Source organism: Amborella trichopoda, chromosome 8 (genome assembly GCF_054954075.1).
Source record: "Amborella trichopoda isolate Santa Cruz 75 chromosome 8, AtrichopodaSantaCruz75HAP2 v2.0, whole genome shotgun sequence".
NCBI lineage: Eukaryota > Viridiplantae > Streptophyta > Magnoliopsida > Amborellales > Amborellaceae > Amborella > Amborella trichopoda.
In genome coordinates this window covers 36285650-36305216 of record NC_142343.1, presented here as the reverse complement: position 1 = coordinate 36305216, position 19567 = coordinate 36285650, and the positions used below count along the sequence as shown (strand labels likewise).

Here is a 19567-nt window from a genome sequence, read left to right as displayed (position 1 = left end):
CTCAGTCCTAATCGAGTTGAGACATATAACATCGTTTGTTTTCATAACATTTGAAATTCATGGTGTTCTCGATTCATGAAAAGTTTTGGTAAAATTTTACGATAGCATTCTCCTTTCTAAATTTCATAATCTTGTTAAGAGTTTAGTATCAAAAAAACCCTGCTTATGAAATTAACAAAAGATCTTTCGTGTATAATCATGCCTAAGGTTATCATACGCGAACCAAATTAAAAGGTTCCATGAAGTCAAATGCAAAATACAAAAGGGCATGGAAGGGAAAATTTTTTGGACTTAAAGAACATTTTTATAGTACAAAGGGGCATGGTACGTAGAGAGAGAAAGCTTATACATTGATGAGAGAGAGAGATAGAGCGTTCCTTTTAAGATAAAAAGGGCAAAAGCGGTGGCGGTTTGTAACGTTATACTATATTCAATGAGAATTTCACAAAATTTTCTTTGCTTAAAAATTGTCAGAAAATTTCATGTCGGCTGAAATATCATTTTAGAGTAATTTTTATGCGGCAAAATCCGGGGGATGCATCAAAGTTACGAACTAAAACACCGTTTGAAGGCACTATATGCCTGAAAAAGCCGCACTCTGTTACTCCATTTTTCTATAAATCGAGATTTTTAGGTGTTTAAAAACGCAAAATTTAAATCTATTTCTTTTTTTTAAAAATGGTCATCTAATAATTCTCAAGTAGATCTTAGAATTTTAGGTAAAAACTCTAAAATAGCTATTTCTCTTATTAATTAAATCTATGTTATGATATATTTTTTTAAGCAAAAAATTAATGCTATGATTTGAGGGGTGGCATTCTGGTCGTGTCATCCTGCCGACCCGAGCCAGGTGTGGACCCGGATGCATGATTCAACAAGTCAAGTCTATCTCAATCAAACTTGAATATATTCTGAATGGGTTCTAGCTCTGCGTTCCAGGTGGACGTTATCGGTTTGGGTCATGGTGGGAATCGGGTCGATTTCATATTTATATGATGAACTCTATATTTATAAAATATTTAGAAAAATATTTCAAATACTAATATCTAATCCGAAATAGTTAAGATGTAGCTCAAATGATGATGATATCAAGATGAAATATTCAATATTTCATCTATTGTAGCTATTTTTATAGAAGACCATGTGTGTTTTTATGGCTGTTTAAAATTATAAAAAAATATAGATAAAATATTGGAAATTTTTTGAAATTCCCTATGGGAGATTGGCTATTTAACACTTTACTTATATCTTTTGGTTTTATTTCAAAATACCCATAAAAAACACAAGAGGATCAATTGTAACAATTCCAAAATAGATAAATTGTTAAATAGTTCAAAACTATAAGTATATTAATAAACTCCCTATATTTATTAAAGCATGTGGTTTGTATAAAGCTGAGTCTTTAAACAATTAAAATAGGGCATGCCTTCAAACAGTGTGAAAGACGTTGTTTCACTACGATAAATCTTTATGATGGCTTGAAAATTTATTTTCCTATCTAATTATAAAATTTAAAGCTTAAAAAATAGTGTAGATCGAACAGATCCATGAACACTTAAAAGTCTTGAAAATTGACTATCCGAAAATGCATTACAAAATGCACTATCTCCGAAGCTTGAAATCCATTTTTTCTCATATCCATGTAAATTGAGGTTTGAGCATCGAAACAACATGTCCTAGTGAATTTTTTACAGTGTGCGTTATTTTTTGACCAGAGTAATAAATATCATTAATAAAAGCGATTACAATGGAACTTTAAAGTAAAACACAAGCTACAAATTTTGTACTGTGCCTTAATATGATTTTTTAAGGCCTCGTTGTTATATAATTTTTTTTTTTTATTGAATACATCAGCCCTTATATCTCTTATATGTATTTTAATAAGGGAAAAATTTATACAGATCCTTGGCTCTAAACGGTCAAATTAGAGCCTACCACAAAACTTTTACTAGAAGAGGTTGTTTTGATGCCCAAATATCATCAAATTGATCATCTCGATATCTAGATGTATGGACATAAGAAAGAAATAGATTTCAAGTTTTGAAAATAGCGCATGTTGTAATGTATTTTGGACCACCAATTTTCAAGATTTTAAAGTTTTCATACACTACTTTTGAAGCTTTAAATTTTATAATTAAAAATAAAATAATAATTTAAAGCTATTATAAAACTTTTCAATATTGAAACCATATTTCTCTCCACTATTTGAAGGTAAAATTGCACCTTTTTAATAAACTTATCTAAGTATTAGTGGGTGTGGTTTCTATAAGGTTGCAACCTTAAACAATCCAATTAAGGCACACCTCCAAAATTTATCATAACATGTAATTTTGTTGTAAAACATTCTTAAGATTATCTTCAAATCTATTTTCATATCTAATTAGAAAATTTTAAACTAAAAAGATGGTTAAAATCAAGTAGATATATAAACATATGAAAATCTTGAAAATGGACGGTTGCAAGATGTACTATTTATGGGATTCAAAATTTTTTATTTTTTTTATATTCATACATCTTGATGTTGAAATTATCCATAAAAGGGTTTTTCAACATTAAAATAACCTGTTTTTGATAGATTACAACCTTATAAAACTTTTACCTCGTGGGTAATATAACGTGTATATTCGTAAAGCGCGACGATTGAAGCAAACATCTCTCGGGAAACAAGCTTAGGGGTAATAAGACATTATAAATATTATTAGGGGGAAAGAAGGGCAAATCTAGAATCTTTTCTCTCCTTGTGCAAAGGACATTAGGGTCATCAACAGTCCAGGTCTTTTTCTGTGTGCCCCACCACTAGGTCCTTCGTCTCTCTCGCTCTTCATTTCTCTCTCATCTCTCTCTTCATATTCTTATTTCTCACTCCATTTAAGCCTTTCTGTGTCCATCTCTTTCCTTCATCTCTCTCTTGGGTATGAGATGAAAAAGGGGGAGCCATTTCCACGAGGGATACTTCTTAGCCCTACGCCCCAAACCTAACCCTAACCCTAACGCTAACCTCTGTAACAAGTAACAGTGAAGCCCCCTCTCTGATCGTCGCTTTTTTCTCCATCGATTGGACTTTGGAATTTCTTTACTTGCAGGTCCAGCCACCGTCTCTCAGGTACGCCTTTTCTCTCTCCAAGCTCCTCTTCTTCTTATCTAAACTGCTTTATTCTCTCTCTGAATTCATTTCCTTCTCTCTCTTCTGAGCTTGATTTGGAATCAAATGGGGACTAAATTGAACCTGTCATCGTTTTTGAAGGTCATTTCTTTATTTCTTATTCGTAGTGAAACCCTTCCGAAACCCTTCTACTGCCATTACCGTGTCCTCTTCGTCCTCTTACCACCTGTTGCCTTAATAGTCTCTCTAGGGTTTATGACTTGTTATAGTGGGGTTTTGAACAGTTTATTGCACTATATGCTTCCTAGAAAGAGAGGCGTTGGCGAGGTAGAGAGAGAAAGCCCCTCGAAGAAGACCTGCGTCGACTCTGCGATCACCTCAGAGAACAATCACCAGAACCCTAATCCACCTGCCATGGCTTTGGACGATGGGAACCCCCCTGATATCGATGAGGATCTCCACAGTCGACAGTTGGCTGTCTATGGTCGTGAGACCATGCGTCGGCTCTTTGGTGCCAATGTCCTTGTATCTGGTATGCAAGGGCTTGGAGCTGAAGTGGGTAAGTTCTGATTTTTAAATTTCTTCTTGATCATCTGTTGTTTTCTGATTAATTGGAGGAACTGTTGTTTTGTTTTATTGTTTTCTGTTGATGATGTTTCTTCAGATTTTTTTAAAAGTTGGTATAGCATCATGAGATTGATTGGGTTGCAGGGATTTGTTATTGATATTTGATTGGTAGTTATCATTCTAGGTTGGTTCATTGATGTTTGATTGGTCATCTTTAAAATCTAATTTAGCTCTTTATCATCTGTTATTTTCTTATTAATTGGACGGATTATTAGTTATTTTGCTCGCAATGATTATTTGGATTTCTTTTGAAGTTGTAGAGAATAACATGAGTTTCATTGGGTATTAGAAATAGTTGGGTTTCTTATTGATTGGATGGACTTTGGTTTGTTTTTTGGTCCCTGATGATGATCTCTGAGCAGATTTGTCCGAAATTGTAAAATATTTGGAGACTAATTGGGGCTGCATATCTATTCGAATTTCTATTCACTATTGCTGATTATTGGTATATGGAATTTGTCCAGAATTGTAAAAGATTTTGGTGATTAATTGGGGTTGCACAGCTATTCAGTTTTGTATTTACTATTGTTGGTTAATTGTGTATTGAGTTTCTCCATGTTGGCTTATGGATATGATGAATTTTGGCTACAATCTGTGGGTGCATTTTGATGGGATTTGCAGCTAAAACGCTGTGGGACTTCTCTTCCGATTTAGTAGGTTTATTTTTGGAACTTTATTGTCATTTGTTAGTTTTTATTTTTCCCCTAAATCAGTTGTCAGTATCTTATGTCTGATTGATATTCTCCATTTTTTGGATGACTTGATCTTAAAAATGGATTTTGATTATGATATTATCTTTGACCGTATTCTGATAATAAATTTTTGCAAGATCTGGTTATGATTCATGGTTTATCATAAGCATAGTCATGTTTGTTTGAAATTTGTAATTTTAAGCTTTCCATAAGTGAGTCATATTGATGGTGAATATTATTGATATTCCTGGACTGGCTGCTAATCTATGCTTGGTGAAGTTGCCGATGGTCATATAGGTTGTTTTAGGCTTTTATCTGATCGGTGAGATCATGGTTCTGGTTGAAATATTAAAATTTTGCAACCGACTCTCAAGGAACTTCTGTTTTGTGGTCCTCCATCTATTTTTCTTTTTTTAAAAAGAACTTTTGTGTTGTAATCGTGGCCTTTTATATATTGGGCTTATCGGATGAATGGATTTTGCAGCAAAGAACTTGATTCTTGCTGGTGTCAAGTCTGTCGCCTTGCATGATGAAGGGACAGTGGAATTGTGGGATTTATCAAGCAACTTCATTTTCTCTGAAAATGATGTTGGGAAGAACCGGGCGCTTGCTTGTGTCCAGAAGCTGCAAGAGCTGAACAATGCTGTCATCGTTTCGACATGGACTAAGAAAATATCCAAGGAACAGCTGTCCAATTTCCAGGTGAGCCATTTTGTTACCTGGGAATGAACTGCACGTTTATGCATCCAGTTTTTATCCCTATATCCATTGGTTTGTTCTGTAAGTGGAGTTGCTACCAATTTCTTTTCTTTATTTGCTGATATATCGTCTAGATCTTGATTTGTTCAGAGTGATCAATGCTATGTCTTCTTTTGCCATATATTAGTTATTTTCTTTTGGTATGCCATGATGACTAGTCATGGATGCTACTTCTTTTTTTAAAAGATGTTGAATAACATGGGTTGAATTCTGTGCTATGTATCTGATATTATGTCGTATTACCTGGTTTCAGCCTTTGAGTATGGATTTACTACTCACATATATCCTTTAGATAGAGTATGGTTTGTGCTGAAATTTTGGTTGACTTTTAGAAACATTGTCAAGAGGCTTAACATGCAAGTCATACTCACCATTTAAGGTTCATTCTTAGACTGTGTACGGTTTATGATAAGTCATGCTGACAACTTCCCCCCCACGTTTGAGCTTCACTGCATACAACTTCTTGGTGGTGCCGGAGCATCATGAGGAGACCTGAGAATGGAGATACTGTGTAATATGAGGGTAAATGATTGGAAAGTTTGGAGGATTAAAGATTTAGAAAGGTGAATTAATTTGGGGAGTTTTTAGAGGTATCAACATTTGGATGTATTCCTGTCTCAACTCTAAATTAGCAATAGAGATACATAGAATTAAAAAATTTAGAGAGTAACTATGTGGGAGTTACATTTCTTGCCTCTAACACAGTTGCTTGTAGGTTGGTCTTATGGGCTTTGGAGATGGCATGCTGTGGTCTTGAAGAGGTGGAAGATGGTGCTTGATCTTGATGATCCATTGCTTAAGTGGACAAGGTCTTCATAGATTTTTAGAGTCATTTACCGTTCGTCATGGTTGCTTAATGTTGAGGAGATATGTTCTGATAATGGAGAAAGATTATATGATGAGTTTGAGCATGTCTACATGCATTTTCTATTTTTCTAATTACTGCAGAATTTCTGGGACTCGGGTAATTTTTAGATGCTAGATTCCCTTCATGTTTGGTGCTTTTGTTGCTTAGGATGGGGGCTCCCATTTAATGGAGAAGGTGATGAATTGCGAGAATTTTGGGTTTAGGACAATTATTGCCCCTTGTCAATCTTAGGACAATTTTTAGGACTAATAAGGTAGAAAGATTTGTAGGGTGCTAGAGTTTACGGATATTTATTGAGTTTGCATACCTATTAAAACTAACATAATCTCATATCGAAACCGGCTCTTGAATATGGGCCAAAAAATCCATAACCTAACTTTAAGAAACACGAAAGAAAAAATTAGATTCGAAAAAAAAAGAAATCCAGCATTTAAAAACATCACCAAACATTGAACCACATATTGAAATATACTAACCTTCGGAAACATCTTGACTCGAGTTGGTGAGCTTTGGTTGCTGAAATTCTTTTTTTATGACCTCTTGAGTCATACAGATTACTGGAGTGATTTTTTATTTCATGCGAAATTGAAAAGTTTGATAACTTATTCAATCTTCAACAAATCTCAAAATATCTGTTTTCAAACTTGTTTCTCTATCTGAAAAACAAGCCGGGAGAGAAGAGCACATGCCTAGGGCCAAAAGGCAGGTTCCTTTTGGTGTGGCTGCCTAGGGCCCTTACCCAACTAGGCGACCAGCTGAGTCCCGGGGTGGGGGGAAAGAGGGGGGGGGGGGGGGGAGACTTTTTGAACATTGGTCTAGATATGTGCTGGAAGGAGTTCCAAAAATATTCTCTCTTCAATGTCATTAAATACTTGGCTGCAGAACATTTGGCAGCACTGTCTGTGAATCTGTGATAATTGGCACCCACATGCCCATCAACCTCATCAACAGTCTGATCCACTAACTCAGACATGTAGTCTACGTTATTTGCGTGGTCTAATTCATCATAAGGCATCAAGAAAAAAGGCCAAACGGGATAATTGATCAAATAATTATTTATTGAAAGGGTCCTCCCCATCACACATGATTGTGAACGCAATAGGGGCTACTGAGTTCATGAAATATAAGGCCTTTGCACCCTGGGTCAGATTGTCAATTACCTCAATCTTAACCTTGAAGCTCTCAAGGAGGAGTGACGAACAGTATTGAATTAATACTGGCTTGGTAAAATTATTTTGGCAGTGTACATGTATCACCCACCAAAACCTCAGGTTTGTGGTGCAAAATGAATCGATCGGCCCTTTGGGCGAGGTCTCATTTTTCGCCCCCAATATTATCACCCTCTCTTTTGTAATCCAAGGAAACACATCCAACATTATTATCACTTTCCTCATAAAATATTTGAAACTCATCCAACAATTCCTCGTGCTTTAGTTTTCATTGGTAGCTTCAAGGCATTCACTTATATTCCCTGGAATTTCTGCAAGATGTTCCTTTTGTTAGAAAATGCTCTTGGACTTAGTTTTCCCATAAAGAGTACAACGAACACGACCTTTAGGGCTAGTGAGTTCTGTGTATTTTCATTCGAAATTTTTGTTACTTGAATAAACTGAAGGCATTGTTTGGAAAAACAACTTTAGGCATTGAAACTTTCCTAGAAAAAAGGATTGTGGTGTCGATATGATATCAAATTGAAAACCGAAAGAAATTTTGGTTTCTTGCCGTAATCTCCTTGCCACTTGAAACTCTTGATTACTCGATAAATCTTAGCCTGAAATCTTTCAAACATGGCACAAACTCCACTCAAATGTTTTGCCTAAGAAATCCACGAAGTTTGTTGAATACTTTGAAATCAGAAAAAAGTTTGTGATGTTGGTTTTTGAATTTAATTCTTTTTAGAAAGGCTAATATTTAGGACTCTGAGTTTTCTTTTTTGGGGAGGCTGGCCCACAAGCAGGGGCTGCATATGCGGGTGCTGAAATGGTGTGATGCGCTCATTTGCATGCTATCCTCCTCCTGTGCAGGTGCATATAGCAAGGCCTAGGTGGCTTGGTCACATCTAATAAATATGCCTAAAGTTATCCTAAACCTTACCAAAAGCCAACCAAACCCTTCCACTAATTCTAGTTCGTCTAGTTCTACTTCATCTAGACGTCATGTTATCCAATTCTGGCTATTAGGAAAGCTTCATTAAGCCTAGAACCCTATTGTCCTAACATTTGTGGGCAATGTTAAAAAATGCAGGGGTGTCCCTACCTAGGCAGGCGCCTCAGTCAGAAAGAGGAAAACCCAGCCCCAATGGGCGGGGTGGGGGGAAAGCATTTGACAACATAAATATTTTTATATATATACAAGGGCTGGAAGTATTACTACATATATGTACCATATACTATGTATAATATAAAACAAGTGGGAAGTTAGAGACAAGGAGAGAGTAGAGACCCATCATCTACCCCCCTCTGTATACTATTTTATAAAATAATACTAGAACTATGCATTGGTACTATAATATAATAGAGAGAAAGGGAGAGAGTAGAAACCCTTCATCTACCCTTGCTCTCTCTTGCTCTATAAAATATAGTAAAGAATAGTACTGTAGCACTATAATAGATTACTAATTTACTATAGTACTCTAATATATAAATAGCACTATAGTACAACAGTGCAATAATAACAAAAATATAGAAATATAATAGCTGCTATAGCTACTCTAGGCTGGCAAGGCGGGTGCCTAGAGGCACCTCTGCCCTAGGGGGTGCGCCTACCTATAGGCAATGCTCTTAGGGCCGTGGCCCCCCAAGGAGCCAAGGCGGGCACCTTTTTGAACATTGTGTGAGGACCAAGCCCTTTAAAACTCTTGAATTTTAACCTAAATAGTACTTCCATACATATCGTAAACCCATTCTTTTTAACTCACTCCTCGTGTTTTGTAGGAGCCAAGCCTCCACGGTCCAACATCATTTTGTTTGAATGAATATTCTTTTAGTGTTCAAGTGCCTGACTTGCTTAAAAGAAAAGAAAAGAGAGTTGATTCTTGGGGAGCTTTGTTTTGAGCACATCTTTGTTTGTGCGAAGGTTCACTGCGAAGTCTCACCCAAAAACATGTCATTAGGCTAAGAATATAGAAAGGTTAACTTTATATAATTCTAGAAAAAGTGCAAAAAGACCAAATTATTTTATAGGCAGCCCACAAGTGGGTGCTCAGAGTACAAAGGAGATATAGAAAAATTATATACATAAACAAAATGACTTAACCCTAAACTGGGGCCGTGACAGGGGAAAAGGAAAGGGGGTGCTTTCAACAGTGGAGAAGAAAGTCAAACTAGTGAAATCAACCTGCCACAAGTGAGACGAGACGGGCTAAAGAAATGATTTGAGGTAGGAAGATAAAGAAGAGAAGAGGGGAGGGAAGAATGAGAAGGGTTAAGGGGACATGCTAGAGAGGAGAGAGGGTGAGAGAAAAGAGTGAGAAGAGAGCCTTGGGGCTTAATGCCTGTGAACCAAATATTGGCGAGATGAAAGGCCCTGCAAAGAACTCCCAAGTCGAAAAACCTTGGGGCTATGTGCCTGTAGACTTGGTTTTGGGCGTGCTCCTTGGTTGTGCTTCCGGATGACCAGCCTGTGAATTGGGAGAGAGTGGAAAGAAGTTGTAGAATAAAAGGAGGTTGAAACCTGAATGCTACCTGAGAGGGATGGGGCGAGAAGAAGAGAAAGAAATGGGAAGAAAAAAGTAGGGAATAAGAGGACAGGTAGCATAGGTATAGGAAAGAGAAAGATGCAAAAGAGAATGGGGTGAGAGAAGGTTGAGACAAAGGAAAGAAGAAAGAAAGTGAGTCAGGGGAAGAGAGAGAAAGCGAATTAGGAGAAAAGGGAGTGACGAGAAGAAATGAGGAGCTGAAGGAGGGTGAGAGAGGATAAGATAAACAAAAAAAAGAGAGAGATAGAAGGTGAGTAAAAGGCTGTAAAAATATGAAATTTTTTTTTTTCTTTTCTTTTTCTCACTTTTTTCCTTTTTCCTTTTTTTTAAACAAGGGAGGAGGGGTGATGGGAGGAATCAAAGAGAATATGGTGCTTGAACCTGGAGCTAAAAGAGCTGCATCCTTAGGGAGCCTGTTAGCAGTTGAATTAGCTTCTTGGCGTATATGTTTGAAGGAGAGTGGTGGTAGGGATCTGCAAATGAAAGCAATCTAATAAAAAATAGATACGAGGCGCAATGAGGCTGGCTAAGGTTTGAGGCCCAGAGAATTGTGTTGCTTGAGTCGGCCTCTACTATTATTCCAGCAAATTGGTGAGCTATTAGAGAAGCTCTATTGAGGCCTTCAAGTAATGCAATGGCTTCTGTAGTGGTGGAATCTGAGGTTTCTAGGTGACCTGAGAACGAAAGAAGTACTCTTTCGAAGTTTGCCAGCATACCTTCAAAACCTGAGGGACCATGATTTCCAAGGGAGGACCCACTAGAGTTTACTTTAAGAAAGCCAAGGGGGGAAGGGTTCCAATTGGCCCTATAAGAATTAGGAGGGGGGGACAAAGCGAAAGAAGACAACTCCAATTTTCTTGGAAGTTAGAAAGTGTGACATTTGTCGTTACTCAATGTTCGAAAACTATGCCAAGTTGATTTGGACTTGGCCGAGTTCCTTGGCCTCAGCTAGTGTCCGAGGCGAGTTTCCATTTACCCACTTGGGTACATGGGAAGCATACAGTACTCATGCCGCTAGTGTACAACATACAGTACTCAGGCCAGTAGTGTACAAACTTGCCTGAGTATGTTAGAACTCTGGCATGACTCACCCGTGTTCTACAGTACTCGGGAATGATTCACCCACGTTCTACATTACATGGGTGAGTCTGTACAATACTTGCTCGAGTCTTGTGCGCTATGATTAAAAATAAAGAGGAATGGTTGGGGCGGCTTTTGCCCCCAATTTTTACAAAGAAGCCCCAGATTGAGTCATATTGAGCCAAAGTTTCAGATTTAGCTACAAAATCACTAGATCTACGGACTAGAAGCATATTTCCGACAAAAAATTATATTTCTTGCTTTTTGACAATGTTTGAAAATTCAGCCGCCCAATCGCCTAGGCGAAAATTTGAAAAAATGCCTAGGCGCTATCTAGCGGTGGAATTATGCGGCCTATCTCCGGGTGCCCACCTAGGCGCTACAGTCTGGGTGTCGCCCAATGACAATCTGCAGAAGGGCAAAAAAACCCCCAGCGGCTGTCAAAAAAATGTTATTTTCTCCCCTAAAAAAGATGGAAATTTGGGGGGTATTCTAGACCCCCAAAAAAAAAACGTGGCTGTTAGGGTGAGAAAAATTCCCCAAAAGGCTACTCTTTTGTGATTTATCAAAAGATCGATGGAGTTTTGATTTTGCGATTTTGTCCCAAGACAAAGGCAATGGTTCGTGGGCGGATTTAGAGCTTCTAGTAGTTGATTTTGAGGACTTTTGGCGACTCAATAGACGAAGTTTGCACCGACATCAATTTGATTTTGATATTTTTAAAGTATTATCATATTTGAAAGAGGGTTTTGATTTTATTTTGCTACAACATATTATGTTGCGAATTATGTGTTTTTTCTTTTACCTTTTTTTTTTCTTTTACGATATGTTTACATGTTTGGTTGATGACTTGATGGATTTTTTTTCTAATTTTGCCTTGTTGACTTTGTGTATTGTTTCTAGTCTAGACTTCTAGTTTCTTTCCAACAATGATGTTTGGGATTTCAAGCATTTTAATGTCTTACAAGTTACAAAAACTCTTTGAGACTTGTATCCATAAATCTGTTATGTGATTGTACTATTACATTTTCGTCTATTTCACGAGGAGTTTGGGGCTCTAAAATTTGCCCTAAAAACTCCCAAAGACTTAAAACCATGCCCTAAGAACTCCCTTGTTTTTTTTTGTTTTGGGGGGGGTGGGGGGGGGGGGGTGTGTTTGGTGAGGGCGCCCTGTCTTTGGGCTGGCGCCTAGGTGGCCAGGCACCCAAAACGCCTAGGTGCCCGAATTCGCATTTTTTAATATTACTTTTTGAAGATCAAAAAAATTGGGATTTCTTTTTTCCAATTTCAGAAAGCTTTATTTTCTTCTATTTTGATTGCCGATCTTTGATGCAGTCAGATACTTGGACCATCTTGGTGTTCTTGATCAATTCACATGCTAGTTCCTCCACAATACTTTTTTTAAAAGGAATCTGTATATTTATTTGCAGATTTTTTATTTATTCTCTTTTTTCCTTTTTTTCTTTATTTTTGTTTTCTATTATTATTATTATTTTTTAAAGCTGTTACCTGATTTGTATTAGTAGTAAAAAACACATTTTCTCATTTTGTTTGATAATGTTTAGATTTTTATGATTTTCCTTAACTCAGTCGCGTTCACTCCTACTCGCCTAAGTATTTGGCTTGGACAAGGGCCAAGTCCCAGGGCCTCGGCTGCGTTTTGAAACCTTGCTTCTAAGATTTAAATCTGGATTAAAAATTGAATTCTAACCTCATGAAATGATTTTTTTTTTTTTTTTTTAAACCTGAGATGAAGCTCGTTTCCTGTCTTCATGATCTTCTCCTATTTTGATGGTCTCATAGGTACAAGTTGTGATCTTCAATTACTTTCTCTGTGCACTTGTCCTGTTTAATTATTGAAGCTGAAAAAACTTAAGTAGTCACTGAAGTTTGTTAGCCCTCGAGGGTATTTATATGCCAAGATAGTCGGTAGTGTAGTGTTTTTAATGTATGGCCTTCTGTGACCAATCTCTGAATGTTATTTTACTCCCCCTATTCTTGAATTTGATTTTTGTTTGTTCTGCAAGCATTTATTCTGTGTTATATTCTTATCTATGGTTAAAAACTCGGACTCAGGTATGGACCTGCGCCGGCCTGAGCACGAGTTAGCAGTTCTGACTCGAACTAGCCTATAAAAGATAATTCCATAAACTTAGGAACCGGTGAGAATTTGCTGGTTCCCTAGGATTTTCAATGGGAACTGTTACCTACCGGGTCCAAGCAACTTGGTTGGGTCTTTCCTCCTCCCTTCTAAATGTCATGACATTATAATGAGAAAATTAAGGAATTGCAACTCTTGTCCCAATGTCCTTCCCCCTTTTTTTTTTGTTAACGTCATTCCATTATTGAAAAGATGATCAAGGAATTCGATCTAATAATATTCTTGTTTTTAATGCAGGCAGTTGTTTTTACGGATATAAGCCTTGAAAGGGCCGTAGAATTCAACGATTACTGTCATCAACACCAACCATCAATTCCCTTCATTAAAGCTGAGGTCCGAGGCTTGTTTGGGAGTGTATTTTGTGACTTCGGTCCAGCATTCACTGTATTGGATGTGGATGGAGAGGATCCTCACACTGGTATAATTGCATCTATAAGCAATGACAACCCTGCTCTTGTGTCATGCGTTGATGATGAACGGCTCGAGTTTCAGGATGGTGATCTGGTTGTATTTTCTGAAGTAAAAGGTATGACAGAGCTAAATGATGGGAAGCCCCGGAGGGTTAAGAATGCAAGGCCATACTCATTTTTTCTTGAAGAAGACACTACCAACTATGGGGCTTATGAGAGAGGCGGGATAGTGACACAGGTGAAGCAACCCAAAGTTTTAAACTTCAAACCGTTGAGTGAAGCCCTCAAAGATCCTGGTGACTTCCTACTAAGTGACTTCGCAAAATTTGACAGGCCGCCTCTGCTTCACTTGGCATTTCAAGCTCTTGATGATTTCATCTCCAAGTCAGGGCGCTTCCCTGTTGCTGGATCGGAGGTGGATGTTCGGAAGCTACTGGATTTGGCAGTGGATATCAATGAGAACTCTGGTGATGGGAAACTGGAGAAGATTGATGAGAATGTTTTAAGGCATTTCGTGAATGGTTCTAGGGCAGTTCTGAACCCCATGGCGGCTATGTTTGGTGGTATTGTTGGACAGGAAGTTGTGAAGGCTTGCTCTGGGAAGTTTCATCCCCTCTTTCAGGTGAGATTTAAAAGAAAATTATGCAATCATAAAAGAAAATAGACACTATTTCTTTTGAATATAACGGAAATATATTAGATCGATAATCTAAATTACAGGAAACCATACATCGCCATTTAATGAAATGACAGATGGTGTGTGTGTGTGCACGAGAGAGAGAGAGAGAGAGAGAGAGAGAGAGAGAGAGAGAGAGAGAGAGAGAGAGATTGATTTCGAACTCTGTCATTTCATTGGATGATCATAATCTCAATGGCCTTTTTTCCATTGAACAATTCTATACATTTTCCATTGTGAAATTCTATACTTAAAGTTTCAAACCACTTATTCCATGGGGTTGCATTTATTCTAATTGGCTTTACTGGGTTCCTCAGTTCTTTTACTTCGACTCCCTGGAGTCTCTTCCGACAGAACCCTTGAAGCCTGTCGATATAAGGCCATTAAACAGCCGTTATGATGCCCAAATATCAGTTTTTGGTGTGAAGCTTCAGAAAAAACTAGAAGAAGCGAAAATTTTTGTGGTGGGAGGTGGAGCACTTGGGTGCGAATTTCTGAAGAACTTAGCCCTGATGGGTGTGTGCTGTGGTAACCAAGGGAAGCTAACAATAACCGATGATGATGTTATAGAGAAGAGTAATCTGAGCAGGCAGTTCCTTTTTCGAGATTGGAATATAGGGCAGGCAAAATCCACGGTTGCAGCTTCTGCTGCTGTCATGATAAACCCTCATTTCAAAATTGAAGCCCTTCAAAATCGAGCGAGTCCTGAGACAGAAAATGTGTTTGATGATGCATTTTGGGAGAGCCTTAATGTGGTCATAAATGCTTTGGATAATGTAAATGCAAGGATTTACATTGATGCTAGATGTGTGTATTTTCAGAAGCCTCTCTTGGAGTCGGGAACTTTGGGGACAAAGTGCAATACACAGATGGTTATCCCTCATCTTACTGAGAACTATGGAGCTTCAAGGGATCCTCCAGAAAAGCAGGCACCTATGTGTACGGTCCACTCTTTCCCTCACAACATCGACCATTGCTTGACTTGGGCTAGGTCTGAGTTTGAAGGCTTGCTTGAGAAAACCCCAGCTGAAGTGAATGCATTTCTCTCTAAACCGGAGGAGTACAAGGCTGCTATGAGGTCAGCTGGTGATGCCCAGGCCAGGGAGTTGTTGGAGCGTGTTATCGAGTGCCTCAGGGACGAGAGATGCCAGAATTTCCAGGATTGCATTGCGTGGGCTAGACTGAAGTAAAGACACATGAGTTTTAAATTCTCTCACTGTTTTTGGATTACGAGTTCTCTCTCTCTCTCTTGTGCACACACTAGCACACATGCACACACAAAAAGTAAACATTGACTTCTGTGTTATGAAGGTTTAGCTTTCATTCTCTCAATCAAAAATATTTTGAACTCTCTCTCTCTCTCTAGAAATGGAAAGGGTTGAGGTAAACATTATCTTTCGGGTTTTGATTTTTGACTCTGCTCTTTGTAGCTTACCTTAATTGGGATGGGGTCACACACACACATACACACACTCACTCACACACACATGCGCACACACACACACACACTCACACACACACGCGCACACACACACAGACACACCACCCCCTACCCACCCCCCATGCACCATCCTCCATATGGAGGAATCCAAAGATATCATCTAGTGGGTTCTATATTATAGCTCGCTGTTTCTGGTTTTTTCAAATTTGTAACTCTTCCCTCTGTTTTAGGTAAAATACAAAATGATCCACTTATATGTGAAAGTTACAACGAAGGTAGGTCAACGTGTTTTTTTTTATTTTTTTGGCCCTTTGGTCAACCCGAATTAGCTTTTTTTAGTTCTTTTATTAGTAGGGCAATGCCTTTTAAGTTTGAGGCATTGCCTTACTAACGAGAAAACTAAAAAGAAAAAGCTGGGATTAGCCCACGAGCTCATATGAACATATGAGCTCAACGGTCTAGATTGAATCTGGGTCGATCTGGCGATCACTGATGTCCGGTAGTGTTTGAATTTTAATTTTTTTTCTATAAATCCAAATTACTTAAAATTTTAAGAGTATGTTCATAAAAAATAGTTGAATCTTCAAAAAATATCAAAAAAATATTTTACATGAAATAAATTGACCAAAATACCCCCAAAAAGTCTTTGAGGTATTTTGGTCATTTTATTTTTCATAAATATTTTTTTTTATATTTTTATTAAGTGTGCTTGATGAGAAGAACACAGGCCTAAAATTTCAAATGATTTGGAGTTTTTAGAAAAAAAATTAAAATTCAAACACGAAATGAGATCGTGGTTGTTAGATCGGCTTAGATTTAATATGGGCCATTGGGCTCATATGTTCATATGAGCTAGTGGGTTAATCCCAGCTTTTTTCAAACTAAAAATAAAATTAAAATTCGGGTTGACCAAAGGGCAATTTTGGAAAAAATGAAAAAGGGATTGTCTACAAAGGGACCATTTATCTTTTGTACATGGAGATCACAACTATTCTTGCTCATCAAATTGGATGACTTGGGTTGAGTCATGAAGTCTGAGAATTTTATTTTTGGAATTGTGTCTATTCAAATAACACTTACAACCAGCCATTTTGAAATTTAAGGGACAAGAATAATTGTGACTTTCATGTACAAAAGAAAAATGGTCACTCTGCATACGATCCCAATAAAAAAAAAGCCAGTTGACCGACATTTTTTGTAATTTTCGTATATAAGCGGAGCATTTTAAATTTTACCAAAAATTTTAGGGTCGTACATAAATCACTCTTCTTACTCCTTTCTCTCGCTTGTTACTATTTTTGCGCTCTCTCTCACTCTGTCTATATATTTATATGTGTGGGTGTTTTTAATTCTTCTGCTGATGAACTTCAAAAATCCAGGTTTGAGGACTACTTTGCAAACCGAGTGAAGCAGCTGACTTTCACTTTCCCTGAGGATGCTGCAACCAGCACTGGAGCTCCCTTCTGGTCAGCTCCAAAACGTTTCCCAAGACCACTGCAATTCTCTCCGAATGACCCAGGTCACCTCCACTTTGTTACGGCTGCTGCAATATTAAGAGCTGAGACTTATGGGATCCCAATAACTGACTGGGTCAAAAACCCCAAAAAGCTTGCTGAGGAGGTATCAAAGGTTGGAGTTCCTGAATTCCAACCGAAGAAAGGGGTGAAGATTGTGACCGACGAGAAAGCTACCAGTCTCACTCAATCCTCTGTGGATGATGCGGCCATCATCGACGATCTCATTCTTAATCTAGAAGGGGCTGCTGCCAAGCTCCCAACTGGATTCAGAATGAAGCCCATTCAGTTTGAAAAGGTTTGCTCCTTTACAAAGAACACCATTAACATCATATATGTTGTGGTTGTTCACTTAGTTGCCTAACCACTTTATCACTTTGAAGCTGCAACCTAGGTTAAAGCTTCTTTCTATCGTGCATGGTTCTGCATTTTTTATTTATACAGTACTAATTTTGGATGGGCTACTAATTTTGGATGGGATGAAGTCTTTGGATCTTATGCCAAGTTTAACTGACTTCCTACTTCCTTCTAAACTCAGTAAATTACAAATGACTGCAATCTGTAAGTATCTCAGAATGTGTTTCATCATCAGCATTTTGGATTGAAATCTCTAAAGAAAAAAGGTATTTTCCTCCAAAACATCGTATCATAAGAGGCCACAATTTCATTGGTTTATCTGATTTCTGAAACATAAGGAAAATTGTTTCATGCGGGCTGGACCACATTTCTACAATATGCGGTGCAGAGGTATAAAGCTGTGGTCCATCTAAAAACAAGTGTAACGACGGTCCAAATGTTTCCTTAATATAATTATTGTTCCTAGTTTTCAATTTTTCTTTTTTTTTCATATTCATGATCTCCATGTTAAAGATTATATATTCTCTAAAAATTAAGTCCAAATTATATTTAAAAATCTATTTATTGCCAAGCCCGCATTTCTACAATATGCTGGCTGGCTGCATAGAAACCGTGTCTGAAACATAATGACCCGTCAAAAAATGGTCGCGTCAACCATTACGCAACCATTTTTTCTGCCAATGGCTGGAACCAAGATTAACCCAAATATCTGTATTATATGATCCAAAGTCTTTATCCATTGGCTTGGTCTTATGACTTATTCATCTTTTTTTGCTGAGTTTACAAGATTACAACTTTCTTCAGCCCTGCTGCACTTCAAGAGCTCAGGGAAACAAATAAATACTTATCATCCTCTGCATGTCAAGAAAGAAAAAGGAAGAAAACATTTCTGTTGTGCTCTTCACCCATATGTGTGTTTCCAGGATGATGATACCAACTACCACATGGACTTCATTGCTGGTCTGGCAAACATGCGCGCAAGGAATTACAGCATACCAGAAGTAGAAAAGCTCAAGGCCAAGCTCATCGCCGGAAGGATCATCCCTGCTATAGCAACCTCCACGGCCATGGCCACTGGCCTTGTTTGCCTTGAGCTCTACAAGGTAGCATATGGTGGTCACAAGCTTGAGGACTATCGCAACACCTTTGCTAACCTGGCTCTCCCCCTTTTCTCAATGGCTGAACCAGTCCCTCCAAAGGTGATCAAACACAGGGACTTGAGCTGGACAGTTTGGGACCGATGGATCATTGAGGAGAACCTGACCTTGAGGGAATTGCTCAAGTGGTTCGAAGCTAAGGGGCTTAATGCTTACAGTATTTCGTGCGGGCAAAGCCTTCTTTACAACAGCATATTCCCGAAACACAAGGAAAGGCTCGACAGAAAGGTGGTGGATGTTGCGAGAGATGTGGCCAAGCTTGAGGTGCCGGCAAAAAGGCGCCACTTTGACATTGTGGTGGCTTGTGAAGATGAGGACGAAAATGATATTGACGTTCCACTGGTTTCAATTTACTTCCGGTGACTGCTGGATAGATGAGAGCAAGGCAGGAATCGGCTGTCATTTCATTTGAATTTTCTTTTGTCTCTACGTGTATGAATGTTGCACGCGTCAATGTAGTGGTTACATATATGACTTGATGATTCTTACATAAAAGTTGCGCCCACTTATTTAAGATAAGATTATCTCTCTTTCTCTCTCTCTCTCTAACTGACTTGTTTGGATAAAGATTGGGTGCCTCTCTACTTATTTATATGGTAAATGGTATATTGCTGCATGTTGGGCATATCTGTAGTGGCAAAATTTTGCTCCCCTAATTTGAGATCTCATCCTCTAAATGTTATTGTTTGTGTGGCCAAATCTGTCGTTCTACGATGTGCCAAGGCAAAATTTATCTCTTGCCCAAGAGAAGTAAACGCTTGATTGCTAAGCTGTGTGATTCCTGAAGGTCAATGTGGTAACGCATTGCCTCAGTCCTAATGAGAGATATCTGATTTCTGATATATTGGTAGCTAAAATCCTCTGACAATATTCCTGTATTTATCACGATGTTTTAAGGCGTCTCATTATTATCATCACAATAATAACCATGTAGTTTGAAAGCAAAATCAGTAGTGATTTTGAAAAGAATTATTTTATTTAGAATAGTAAATTCAACAATTGGTTTGAGGATATGTTATTGTTTG

At 38.0% G+C, this 19567-nt stretch overlaps 1 protein-coding gene across 3 annotated transcripts; it reads left to right on the top strand.

The window, feature by feature from the left end:
• Positions 1-2899: 2899 nt before the first annotated feature.
• Positions 2900-19061, top strand: UBA1 (ubiquitin-activating enzyme 1). 3 transcript variants are annotated; one of them, XM_088873656.1, is made up of 7 exons: positions 2900-3103; positions 3412-3662; positions 4907-5124; positions 13225-14019; positions 14391-15259; positions 16894-17326; positions 18309-19061. In XM_088873656.1, the coding sequence occupies exons 2-7, from the start codon at positions 3518-3520 to the stop codon at positions 18903-18905; spliced, it is 3057 nt and encodes a 1018-aa protein (XP_088729782.1). In that variant the 5' UTR covers positions 2900-3103; positions 3412-3517; the 3' UTR covers positions 18906-19061. The 3 variants fall into 3 exon arrangements, with proteins under 3 accessions (XP_088729782.1, XP_020524657.1, XP_020524658.1); XM_020668998.2 differs by having other exon boundaries at positions 3388-3662; XM_020668999.2 differs by having other exon boundaries at positions 3373-3662.
• Positions 19062-19567: the final 506 nt, after the last annotated feature.